Below are 13,739 nucleotides of genomic sequence, written 5' to 3'. Positions count from 1 at the left end.
ACTAGAAGGCATGGAAACAGCTTTAGAATTACTGTTTGACTGCACACTAGCTCCTGTGCTCACATTGGTCAATTGATGCCAATGAATCTAAAAGAAAAATCTTTAGCTTCAGGATAGTTCCTTCATTCCATCCTCTTTCTTTATGTTAGGTCTTTAGTACTTGTAATTGTGTTACTGAATTGCCCAAAGTGAAACTGAAAATACCTTTATTCTACATTTTCCATGTGTTCTGTGGGGTGACAAGTGATCTGTTTTTATTCTTGCCAATTTGAAATATGCTGGTCTGGCTTGAAACATAAATGCAGGCCAGTGTTACTTATTTCAATATGTAACCATCTTCATTTCTCTTGCTCATTTAACAATTTCAAGAAATTGTTTAACAAACTTACGTAAAATCTGTCTTGCACTTCTAGCTTCAAAAAGCTGTGGGTCCAGAGATAACAAAAACAGACCTTGTCCCAGCCTTTCAGAACCTGATGAAGGATTGTGAGGCTGAAGTCCGTGCTGCTGCGTCCCACAAGGTTAAAGGTGAGAATCTGTTTTTTTCTATTTTATGAAGTGACTTGGCCTCTTAGCTCGTGGACTGCAGCAAGTTTTGTACATTAGTTTTAAAAGCTACACCAAGCCACCCTGCACCTCATATGTTTTTAATTTTTTTTCTTCTTCTTTGAATCAATCATGAACCAATTTTGCTGATGAAATCCGGGCCTCCACAACCACGCTTTGTGATCATGTCAGTAGTAATGTGGAAGCTGCTTCTTTTGTATCCCATACAAATAATAGAATGTAAAGTGAAGTTGAGGCATAGTAAGCTCCATTACAATTTATCGGAACATATTAGGATCACCAAATTGATTGCAAAATCATGAACTGATCTCTTCCTTTTGTTCCAGAAAGGCGAATGGTTTTATTTTTAGTTTTCTAGAGACAAAGAAATAATACCTGCACGAACAATGGACGCTTGCCTGTTCTGTAGTTAAAACCAACAAATTAGTGAAAGCAGTGATTAAGATGTTAGGTCCACTGGCTTTACCAGGCGCAAGATGCTTATTTCCATATACTACGATTTGTCTATGCTACCTACTTCTCTAAGCTTTTAGAGGTGATGTCGGAGGGAGTAGGTTGTCGAGGATGAGAAAATGTTAATTTAACTGTATTTGGATTCTGTCTGCCAGCGCTCTGAATTGCGACTTCATCCCCTTGCATTTAAAAACATTGAATTTTGCATTGATGCCTCCTATATCTCTGTTTATTTGATTTGCTTTTACTTGGAGGTTGCCCAATTCTCAAGCCCCGTCTTTTTCCATTTGTCTTTTTATAAGGCATGTTAAGATTCGTAAATGTAGTTCAAAGAGAATCCACTGAAGACCCTTACTCCCAAATCTCTCACATATGTTTACTACTGCTGGTTTCCTTCATGATCCCATTTAATTAATATTTTGTCTCCCTCTTTTTCCTTGCATGTATGTGGAGTATCTTTGTAGTGCTGGCCTTTCTTTACATTCTTGAACAAATTCTTAGAGAAGTCTACATGCCTCCTGTAGTGATGTGAAACTTAATATAACCACTGCATAACATTATTAGCACTGTCTGATTATTCCAGTAACTGGTGTTCTCTAATTTGTGTTCACAGAATTCTGTGAGAGTTTATCAGCTGACTGCCGTGAAAATGTAATCATGACACAGATTTTACCATGTGTGAAGGTAGGTGTTTTGAATGTAGCATTCAGGCAAGGAGACTTTTCTATTCCTGTGCCCTTCAGTGCAGAACATCAGTAATCAGGATAACCAGTTTGAGTCTGGCCAACTCCTCATTATACATGTTGGTGTTATTTTGGTGCATACAAATTTAGCATTCGATGGCTTAATTCCTGTTAGTTTGAAAGCCTATTTGTGACTTGTAGTGGTGCTGAAAAGCCGGCTTCGTGTATTGTTAGATTACCCTTGGCTTTATCGGTATAAGGGGGTGATCTAGTAAGTGCCTGTAAGTGTAGAGATGGTTGTGAAGCTCCGTAACTTTTTGTTCTTGGAGTTATTTTCCATGGCCCTTTGCCAGAATACAACATTTTCTCATTCACCCGTAACCACCTTTCTTCTCTTGTATTATTTAGGAACTGGTTTCAGATGCCAATCAACACGTGAAGTCGGCTCTTGCTTCTGTCATCATGGGGCTTTCTCCAATTCTAGGCAAAGATAACACCATTGAACATCTGCTCCCACTGTTTCTGGCGCAGCTCAAAGATGAGGTGAGTAGGGAAGTTTCAGTGATCAGCAGTCACATAATTAACTGTACTTAAAGTATTTCCTTTCTTAGAAGCCCTTGCTCATCCTTGAGAACTAGGTACCATGCTCTCTAAACTGTTGATGTCACTCTTTCAGCTTGTGTTTTGAGCCTCTCTTCAGCATAGCTTCTCTGAAGGGGTTTTGCAAGCAGCAAAAGCTTTGCAACATGCAGTTGTGAAATCCATCTCTAAACTGTTAACAGTTTTCCATAGCAGCAGCTTTGTAATATAGCTAAGAACACAGTTTTCGTTTCTCAGCGTGATATAGACCAGACTAAAGATCGGAAAATGTGATAGGCTTTTGGAACAATGGCCCATCCATATTGTGATTGTGGCTATAGCTTAGTAGGCCTATATGTTGTATAACCTTTAGATATCCCTTTGGTAAGAAATGCAAAACTGTCTTGGAACAGAGTCTGGAATGCTCTCTCCTCTGTCTGGTTCCACAACTTCTTGTATTAATTACCTCAATGTGCTACCCCATAACATTCCTCTGTTCATTGCTCTTTTTAATCCGTTCCTTTAGCCTTTGATTAAGGCATGTTATAAGTACATTAAAATAATAAAGCCATTGGAAGACCCTTACACACACCTAACTTTCTGCTTCTTTTTTAGTGTCCAGAGGTGCGACTCAACATTATCTCCAACCTAGACTGTGTGAACGAGGTGATTGGAATCCGACAGCTCTCGCAGTCCCTGCTGCCTGCTATCGTGGAGCTGGCAGAGGATGCTAAGTGGAGAGTCCGATTAGCCATTATTGAATACATGCCTCTGCTAGCAGGCCAACTGGTAAGAGGGCAAAGGAGTCTTACATCAACTAATGCAGCACCTGTTTGAACCCTAGGTGAAAAGATTTGAGATACCCATGATACACCAAAATGTTTTCGGCTCTTATGTGGCAAATAAGATAGGAATTTTTAACTGAACGGTCACAGGGCACTGCCTTGGATCTTGATAATTTCCCAGTGTGTTGCATGATTAGCTGGAGCAACTGGTTTACAAGGGTTAGGTGTATTGTAAAGTAGGGGTGAGTCTATGTAAGTACTCCAATCCTGTGGTACAGGATGTTTTTTTTAATTTCATTTTTTAATACGGCTCAGATTAATGTATTTCATCCACTGCTGCATATGGCATGTATAGTACCATTTATACAATAGGGTGGTACATGATTGAATACATGTGTGGTCGGTGTGTTTGCTTCACGTTTAGTTGTCTGAGGTTTTAGTCTTTTTTTTTTTTTTTTTTTTTTTTAACGGGATGTATACATTACTGCAGCCGTATTCTTGAAACAGTGCCCCGTTGGTTTTCATTTGGTGATCTGTTGAGAGGAGTGGAAGGAGTCCTTTTGGAAACTGAATTTTTGACTACCATGTGTATTGAAGTGTACATGCATAGAACGACGTCTCCTATGACACCCAGAGCACTTTATTTGATGGCGCCTGTCTTCTCCTGGGTGTTTGGCCCAAGTTAATAATCGGCACAAGAAATGTGGTTTCAACAGTTAACATCTTTATAGCGCACATATGAATGTAATAATACTGAACTATGTTTAACCTTCTGTCCCAGTAGCCGCTGATTAATGAATGTTTGGTTTCCTTGCAGGGGGTTGAGTTCTTCGATGAGAAGTTAAATACCTTGTGTATGGCCTGGTTGGTGGATCATGGTAAAGTCCTACTTAATGCTTGTGCTTATTTAGTAAAACTCATATGACTCAGTTGATAGAGCTAATAGAATGAATACATTTAACCCCAATAGTACTTACAGCATTTTACTTTGAAAATCTGCTTCACTATTGTGGGTATTGAAAGTCCACTCAAAGAATGCCCACAGCGTCCTTCTGTTAAACCAAAACCTATTGAATGATAATACAAACAATTGTGTACTTACAATTTCAAGGGCGCAAGATGAATTTGACTACATGGTTCCCAGATAGAATAACACTTAAAGTCCAGATCCTTTTTGGTCAGGCTGGAACCTTGATGCCAAGATACTCCAGGACACCCTAAGCAAGTGGCAGTACGAAATGCAATCCAGATGTCCAGCTGAGCAGGGTTGGATGCAAGAATTGATCACTGTACAGTTGTAGAAGATGCCACAGTTATAAAGAGACTCCCAAATACACAAAGGTTCGAAATGTGTCAACAGATAATCCATTGAAACAAACTAACATTTTAAAGAATCATTGAACATTCAGGAGTTAACTGTAGGCAAATTTAACCCTATGCTCTGATACAATCATTTAGCCTCCCACAGACCCCCATTTCATTCACATATTAGTCCTAACTGCCGTTAAATTTCCATTCCACTACTATTAATTTCATTCTTCCTTATGGTATTTTAATACTTGCCCATATGGCGGTGCTCAGAATGTTTCATTATATTTCTTTGTCATGTTGATCACTGCAAAATTGTGTAAACTATAATTTGAATGTAAATAATACATACAAGTCCCTTCCTTGGCATTTATTTAGCGCAGTACAATTGAACAATCATCATTCTATTATATAATTATCATTCAATATTTTTAGAAGGGAGCAGGGGACATTCTTTTCCCTGTTACCTGGAAAATCAAGTAATCACCTGTACAGACCCAGATTTGCGCGTATTTGGAAATCGTTTTCACTTCGCCAATGCACACAAAACTATGTAAGTTCCAGTTATCGCCTTTCCTGACTTTTCACATGCATCTAGGATACAGATAACATTTAGTGTTCTTTGTAGGAAGCTGGCTCTTCATATAGTGTACCAAAACGAGGTACACTGTGTAAAGAGTCCAGATAACCCTTATTGGTTTACATAGGGAAAAATGGTAACACTCAGAGGTCTCTCTTGTGGTAGTGTGGACGAGCAGTTTGGGCTTATCAGAGGGTAGTGCTAATCATTTGTTTTACTCACAGAGGCAATAAATGCCACACACTCGGGAATACGTTTGAGACCTATTTAGAAAAATAAGTCATGTCCAAGAGACCAAGAACTTTGTTATCAAGTAAGTTATTTTTTTAAATATTGAATTTTACAGTTGAGTAAAATGTTGATTTAAGTTAAGTGCGTCTTTACACCCCAGTGCTTTTCTGTAGGAAAGTGCCACTCACTCTTTTTAATTGTTACCCCCACTTTTTGCCTAGTGTCGGTTGCAATTTTGACAGAAGTGCATTAGGTTCCTACTATCCAGGTCCCCAATGCCAGATCTCTTCACCTAAATCAGGCACCAAACCACAGCAAAGGCTTCCTTCTCAATGCAGGCCAATGCTGCTCTCTGGGGAGTAACTGCCTGCTAATGGCACAGGCTACTTTCCATTAAACTGGAAATTAACATTATTATTACCATTCCCATCCCCTTCTTAAAAAGCCCAGTTTGGATATCTGAAACCTAAACCACTACCGGCCCATCTCCCTCCTGGCTTTCCAGCAAAAATTGAGTAAGCTCTTAATTCTCAACTGACAGCCTTCATTAAGGAACATGATCACCTGAACTCATCTCAGTTTGGCTTCAGAAGTTACCACTGTAGAGAACTCGCCCTAATTACGGCACCAGAGCAAATTTGTCAGGCCACTCATGCAGGAGGCAACACCGCCTTGATACTGTTAGACCTGTTGGCGGTGTTTGAAACGGTTAATCACAATATCCTCCTTGGCTGTCTTTCTTTTATCTGGATCAAGGACCAAGCTTTTGCTTCAGTGGATGTGTGTGTAAACCTAGGAATCAGTGAGTGGGTATGTAGTAACTGGTATTGGTGTGTCGATGGTTTCGAAAATTGTAGTCTGCATTCTGGATTGGGTGTATCAAATGTTATATCAGGGTATGAGGAGGTGCATCAGATTATCACACGGATGATGTCCTCAGTAATATCGCTGACAATGTCATGAATGATGTAATATGTGACGTCATAGAGTAGTGCATTGCGGAGGCGCAAGTTATAGTTGGCTCAACTAACTGTGAGAAAGTGGCTCTGTATATACTGTTCCTTAATAGGTACAGGGTGTACAGAGTCCACAGACCCCAAGAGTTAACAGAGGTTAAAGTTAGATATAACCTTACTCTCCAAAGTGGTAGCTTGGTCGAGCAGTAAGGCAGTATCAGAGGACAGTGTAAAGCATTTGTTGTACACACTCAGTCAGCAAATAGTTCCACACACTCAATAACTGAACTCTAGGCCAATGGTTTATGTATAAAAAAATATATGCTTGTTTTATTTTAGAACCAACGCTTAGAATTAAAATGTACTTTCTCGACAGGGGATGTTTCATAAAAATACTTTTGTATATGCAATAGACTTTTTAGTAAACAGTTACAAGTAGTTGCAGTAGGAAACTCTATTTCTAAACACAACAATACATTGAGCTCAATGATAAATTCAAGTTATTTGTAACAGATTACTTTTTAGATTACATTTGTAATTCCAGGACTGGATCCTAGATTCAGTCCTGGGTCAGTTCTCAGAATCAGTTGATGAAAGTCGACTTTGGTACTGTAATGATTTTTAACTAATATTTAGCTATTTTAAAAGTTAACACTTAGAAAATATTTCAGAGCAAACAATCAATGATTCCCTATGGAAGAAAATTCAGGTTACAGATACAGTAGGTTATCGTTACTTTTGTAATCCAGTACTGGGTGCCTAGACTCAGTACTGGGACCTTTATCCAAAACAGGTAAGTAATTACGTTTTCAGATGTTATACGATTTTTGAAGAATATTTAGAAATTGCAGAAATCAACACTTAGAAGAAATTTCACAGAAAAACAGTCAATGGTTTCCTATGGAAGAAAAATGAATGAATGAAATTATATTTATATAGCGCGTAGCTACCTGGAGGCCTCCTAGCGCTTGTGGACAGCGGAGAGCAAAGAAAGGAAGAGGGTTACTTAAAAGCTGAGTGGGTTCGCCACGGAGCGTGAGTGGGAGGGTGTTCCAGAGGTTGGAGGCATTCAGAGTGAAGGACCGTCCGCCCCATCTCGCTCTCCGGACTTTTGGGGGCGCGGTTAAGAAAGTGTCACTGGACCGAAGATTGTAAGATTTGGGGGCCATGTTTCCAGAAGGCTTTGTGTGCTAGGCACATGGCTTTGAACTGGATCCTGGCGCGGATGGGCAGCCAGTGTAAGGACATCAAAGCAGGCTTAGCTGACTGTCTTCGGGGGATCTGTGCCAGGTGACGCGCAGCACAGTTTTGAATCACCTGTAGTTTGTTTAAGGTAGATTGAGGAGCGCCTAGGTAGAGTGCGTTCCCGTAGTCTAGACGGGATAAAATCAAGGCTTGGACCATGATTCTCCTGGCTTGGAAGGGGAGTAGGGGCAAAATTTTCCTGATCAGACATAGAAGACCGAAGCATATGGCCGAAAGCTTTGTGGTCTGATAATTAAAGCAGAGGGAATTATCGAGCCAGATGCCGAGACTTTTAATTTGGTGCTTTGGGGATGGCAAAGGTCCCATGCATGGTGGCCAGATGAAGGAAGAGGAAGGCGAAGGGGACTTTCCTAGGAACATGAGTTCAGATTTGAGTTAAAGGTAGGTATAGTTGTGGGTACTTTTCGAAGTCAGTGCTGGGCACCGAGATCCAGCACTGGGAGTTCACCTAAGAGCAGGTGAGTAAATTCGTTTTTGTCACTCGGCTGATTTTTGGTGAATATTTTAAGATTTGAAAAGTCCACACTTGGAAGAAATTTCATGAAAAAAACAGTCCATGTTACCCTATGAGAAAAATAGAGTTTGCGGTTTAAGGGGAAGTACTCGACTGGCAGAGTTGAGGTTCTGGGCACAGACTCAGGGGTCCCCCAGGGTCAGGTAGATACAGTTGGTTCACCCTCAGCGACTCTAGGGCGGCCGGGTGCAGAGTGTTAGGCCCAATTTTATCCTATGAGGGATAGGGGGGGCCTTGTTTGGTGGCTGCTGTCTGGCAAGCCACGCGGCTGTGGGAGCTGGGCTCCTGGTCACTTACTCAGGGCAAGTGGGTAAGTAGGAAAGTGTAGAGTTTTCACTGCCAGGGCCACTCGGGCGGCTGGGTGCAGAGGGCTTTTGAGCCTTGGGGCGCTCAATGGATTTCAATGGGAAATCTCCGGTTTGGAAAAAGACTGCAGGCTCGGGGATGAGGACTCTTCAGGTGCCACCACCACTTCGAGAGGTAAGTTGGGTAGTTGGAGGATAGGTAGGCACCCCGGGATTGGACACAGAGGGCCGTGGGGCGCCGGGTGCTGGGGTGCCTTTTGGTGTCGGAAAATCTTACCCACTGTTGATCGCGGTTGGGGTGGCACACTGTTCTGAGGCTGCAGGCTTCTTCAGGATTGTCGAGGGGGGTCCTTGGGTGCCGGACTTGGGGTCACAGTTGCCGTGGGGTCGTCCTCGTGGGTTTAGTTCACTCCGGCACCGGCCAGGCTTGGCTGGTGCAGAGTGGGCTGGGATCGCGGTTCCGGGCTGCTGCCAGGGGTGAAAGGTAGGTTCTGAGTAGAGCCTCTACTCATGGGAGTCCCAGGGGATCACAGTTCAAAGGTAGCCAGGTCCTCTGGGGTTTCTGAGGTTGCTGGCCACAAGAGATGCCGGGTTTGGAGCAGGAGCAGGTTCGAGGTCGACCGGCCGGTAGGGCTGGGGCCAAAGCAGTTGGTGTCTCCCTCTCCTTCGTAGCTGCAGGGCAGGTCTTCTTTTCTTCTCGCTCTTCTTGTAGTTTCGAATTTGGGGAAGGAAGGTTCAGGGTGCCCCTAAATACTAGATTTAGGGGCGTTACTGGTAGGTGAAGGGCAGGGGCCAATGGGTCCCTGTCCTGGGGTGGGTACACCCCCTATCCTGCCTCTCTCCTGTGGGAGGGGGGCAGGAGCCTAGTCCTGATTGGGCAGGGCTTCCCATCTTCAAGATGGCGAGAGCCCGGAGATGTGCTTCACCTCGCCTCCCCCACCTGAGGGGTGGGCTTGGCAGGCTGGCACATCCCCTGTCCTTATTTGGGGTATCCGGCCAAGCTTCCCGCCAGAGTGGGGGGTTGCAGTCGCCTGGGGAAGCTCACAGAGGCGGAATGCCTTTGAAGTTTCCCCCTGCCCATCCTGGGGGAGGAGATTTAGCACCTCGCCCAGGATGTGCATTGTTGCAGGCCCAGGAGAGCTGGGGCTCTCCTACCCAGGGGTCCAGCAACATGTCTGCTGTGTGGCCGCCTAGGCAGCCTCAGAACAGACGTGGATTGTAGGTTTAGGATTCCGGGGGCCTCTCAAAGATGCCCTCTGTGGTGCTTTGTACATTAAATCACACACTGGAATCAGTGAGTATTTAATGTGCGGAGCAGTTTGATACCAAACTTCTCAGTCTTCAGTGCTACCATTATGGTGCTGTGGAGTTCGTGTTTGACAAGCTCCCAGCCCAATATTCTCTTAGCTGGCAGCACTGCACTTACAGGACCCAGGAATGGACCTGGGTACTGTAGGGGCACAGGGCTCCTGCCTCTGTGTCCACACCACTGGCATAGGGCACCCAGCTAGAGGGGTGGCTGATGTATGCCAGGGCAGTGTAAGTTGTGGGCATGGCACACGGGGATGTGTGCCATGTCGACTCTCTGTTTTGTCTTGTATCCAGACACCCAGCCTGCAAGAGCTGTGTGTGTGTGTGTACACACGTGTGTGTGTACACACGTGTGTGTGTGTGTGTACACACACGTGTGTACACACGTGTGTGTGTGTACACGTACAGGGCCTTTTACCATTTACCAGGGGCTGACATGTGGCCAGGGTTTGCCAATTTGGGTTTTGGCTGCTGGGCAGTTGTTAGGGAAGGAATTAGGCAAAAAAGGGGGGGTTACTGCAACAGAAACCCACTTTCTTACACTAACTATAACAGCCGAATTTCTCTGGTTTTTTTCAGTGAATTTTAAAGGTATTTCAAATACTAATTTCTAACGAACGTCCCTGAATTCAATTTTTTTTGTGAATTTCAAAGGATTTTTAAATGCTAATTTCTAACTATGCCTACAGAGGTAGGACGTGCAGAAACAGGAAGAAAGGCACAGAAAGGAGCGAGAGAAATGCAGAAAGAGGCCTTGTTGTAAAGTCATCCTGTGCCCCCAACTTTTTGTTGACTGGTACTAGCCCGGCCCGGAGCCAGTGCTATGCTGAAAGACTCTTAGAATACAGTGAAAACACCTACATACACTAGGGTACACTATGGGTTGGGGTACCCCTGTGATTGGCATGACCTCCCCTGTAGGGCTCTATTACACAATAGGGCAGGGAGATTAAAACTACCTATAAGTCCCTAGCAAATAATAGGGCATGGCAGTTTAGAGGCCAGCAGCCCTTTGACCAGTGCTCAGGAATTCCGCTGCGTAGGATCTACAGGAGGTACCAGGAGAGCTTCTTGGCCCTCAAACTCCCTCAGGAGTAAAGTAGACTTCATCTCGCAACCAGTTACTTTGCCAGAAGGCGTGTTTGCAAAGTGGTGGAGAAAGAGGGGCGTGGCCTCTGAAGAACTCTTAAGGCAACCTTTGGGACCAACTATCCCTCCTATTACCTCCAGTAAGTCCCACTGCACGGGTTTGCTAAATTGTCATAGGCCATGCCCCCTTTCCCCACTACTCTGCAAACGCACTCCCTGGCGTGCTCTTGGATGGGGATTAAAGTCCCCTTCGCTGCTGGGGGTCCTTAGGGGCCAACTAGCTTAACTGATACCTCCAGTATGCTCCAGATAGTGGGATTGCTGATAGGTGGGACACAGGCCATGCCCCCTTTGTCCACCACTCTGCAAACACGCCCCCTGGCGCACTCTTAGTTGGGGGGATGAAGTCCCCTTGCCTCCTGAGGGTCCCTGGGGTCCAAATAGCCCACCAGGTACCTCCAATAAGCCCCAAACAGCTGGATTGCTGAGTGGTCCGAGGCCAAGCCCCCTTTTTACACCACTCTGCAAACGGGCCTCCTGGCGCACTGCTGCTCGCAGGAGGAAGTCCACTTGTGTTGAGGTCCTCCGGACACAAGAGGACCTCAATGCCCCACCAGCAGTGCGCCAAGAGGCGCGTTTGCAGAGTGGTGTAAAAGGGGCGTGGCCTCGGACCTCCTCCCAGCAATCCCACTTTGTGGGACTTACTGGAGGTTCCTGGTGGCCTAGTTGGCCCCCAAGGACCCTCACTAGCAACGGAGACTTAATCCCCCAACACAGAGCGCGACAGGGCGCGCGTTTGCAGAGTCATGCAGGAAGGGGGGCGGGCCTCTGGCAAGTTACTTTTTTAAAAATTTTATTTATTTTTTCATTTATTATTATTTTATTGAAGGAGGCCACGTGGCCCCCCTTCACTGGGCCAATTATGGCCCGGGGACGTCATCCACCGAGGCCGGCCTTCGTATTATAGCCTAAAAAATTACTTAAAGTGGATGAGGGCAGAGTGGCCCCCTCCCGGGCCACTTCTGGCCCCGGGGACTCCATCTCCTGGGGCGGGCCCTCAATTTTAAGACCATGAGGATGATCCCCAATGCTCCCACGGTCCCAGCCGGTCTTTCGCCTCCTGCGGGAGCTGGCATTGAGCTTCTAACATGCAGCTCCCCTTGCCCAAAAGCAATTCTGCTTTGCTTTTTGAAAGCGAGAGCAGGTTTACTGGTGGTGGGCACCCCGGTACATTGCAGGAGCCGGCCCTGGGAGGTGGCGGTCCCCAGGGCCATCGAGGGCTACAGGAGGGCCATGGGGAGGTGGTGGCCCCGGTACCAGGGGGTCCACAACAGACCCCTGTATTTAATGTACTGAATCCCCAGGGAGGTGGTGGTCCCCGGGGCAGCATGAGGGGGCGAGGCAGGAGGATCTCCCCCATGCCTTGAATATAAAAAAAAAAGGCCCAGGGAGGTGGCGGTCCCCGGAGCTGCAGGTGGCTGCCATGCCCCCCGCACTTAATGACTAAAGCCCCCAGGAGGTGGTGGCCCCTGAGGCTGTGGGGGGCCGCGAGTCCCCTCTGCAGTTAAATGAGGATCGCCCTTTGGAGGTGGCGGTACCCAGGGCTGCGGGGGCCCCGCAGGCCCCCGCACCATTGTTATATATTGCCCCCAGGACCTGGCCCACACGGGGGCTTTAAGAAAACGAAGTGCGGGAGACCGCAGTTAGTGTTGTTTTTTTTTTTTTTTTTTTTTTTACGTTATCTTCCGGTTGCGTGCACCCAGCGCGACTCTGGGCGAAAAGTTTAATAAAAATCAGTTTTTTGGGCCTGTGGGACCCCCTGAGCAGGCCTAGGGGGTCAGGGTGTTTCTACCCTGCCCCCTTTACTTCATTTTTCCTTTTTTTTTTTTCCTTGTGACTCGATTACCAAGTCACAAGATGGCTGTCAACACATTCTGCTTTGGAGTGTTGACAGCCAATCAGAATGAAGCTCATGCGCAGGAGGGTTTGCGGCTCCTCGGTGCTCAGATATATAAATTCTTATTTTTTGAATTTCTCAGCAACTACTGAACGGATTTACACCAGTTAAAAAAAAAAAAAGGTCGCTTTCTGGACCAAAAGCTACCTTTTTGTCACATTTGGTGTAATTATGTTCAGCAGTTCGGGCTGTAGCTGTGTCTTGAGTTCCTATCTAAATTAGCGTTTTGAGACCCCCTTTTTTCACGGCCCCCGCTTGACAAATCACCCTGAAACTTTCAGGACATGAGCTGGCTTGAGTGAACCATAAGTTTTAACAATTTCGCTGGAATATTCAGTGCCTATGGCGTTGATGAGGATACCCCTGGAAGAGAACTAGGATTACAGGTAAGTAACTTATCCTGCTGGTACACTCCCTCCAGAACACTTGGCTCTGCCTGAGCCTTTAATCTGGTGGTTTCCAGATTTAAAAAATCCCAATTGGTGAGGCTGGAGTTTTATAACCAGCACCCCACATCTCTGGAATTCTTCCCTTTGACCTGAAAAAACCCACTGATCTGCTGTCATTCAGGAAAGCACTAAAAAACTGGTTCTTTCATCATTAAGTCTTCTCTTGCACCTTCTTGGCAATCTGTTCTGAGCTTAGCGCCTAGACACCTCAGGGTATTAGAGCGCTTTACAAATCTATTTTTCATTTCATGTTCAGAGGAGGGAAAACCTACTCCCTTCTGTGGTACTTTTCTGTAGGCGAAAAGCAGGCATGGCAGTAAGACATTTGTAGGAAGCTGGCTTTGTATATGGTATGCCCCTAGGTGGTTATACCATGCACAGATTTCCAGGGTTCACTTAAAGTATACAGGACTCAATGTAAAACCTAAAGTGCTCTAAGTGGTAGTGTAGGCGAGCAACGCAAGTCCTAACACAGAGGAGTGTGAGCCATTTATTGCACAACATTAACCAATAAGGGGGACACAACTCAAAAAGGAGATCCACACAATTTTTATAAAAAGCTTTGTTTGAGTTTTATTTTAAGACCAATATCTTTGCAATAAGTTAATTACATTTTTAATTAAATAATCTTTATAGTTTCAAAAGTTGATGCTTAGGGCAATCTTCATAAAGTCCAATGTTATCCTATGGAGGAAAACAATGTGGT

At 45.1% G+C, this 13,739-nt stretch overlaps 1 protein-coding gene across 2 annotated transcripts in view; it reads left to right on the top strand.

The window, feature by feature from the left end:
• The window catches only part of LOC146808975 (uncharacterized), a 172,456-nt gene that overhangs the window by 59,796 nt on the left and 98,921 nt on the right, over positions 1 to 13,739 (top strand). For both annotated transcript variants that reach the window (XM_085615772.1, XM_085615773.1), the window contains exons 7-11: positions 414 to 528; positions 1,634 to 1,704; positions 2,112 to 2,246; positions 2,898 to 3,071; positions 3,885 to 3,945. In XM_085615772.1, coding sequence (XP_085471898.1) covers positions 414 to 528; positions 1,634 to 1,704; positions 2,112 to 2,246; positions 2,898 to 3,071; positions 3,885 to 3,945 — 556 coding nt within the window. The remainder of the gene's footprint in view (positions 1 to 413; positions 529 to 1,633; positions 1,705 to 2,111; positions 2,247 to 2,897; positions 3,072 to 3,884; positions 3,946 to 13,739) is intronic.

Source organism: Triturus cristatus, chromosome 7 (genome assembly GCF_964204655.1).
Source record: "Triturus cristatus chromosome 7, aTriCri1.1, whole genome shotgun sequence".
In the NCBI taxonomy this organism is placed as follows: domain Eukaryota; kingdom Metazoa; phylum Chordata; class Amphibia; order Caudata; family Salamandridae; genus Triturus; species Triturus cristatus.
This window is presented reverse-complemented; position numbering and strand designations above follow the sequence as displayed.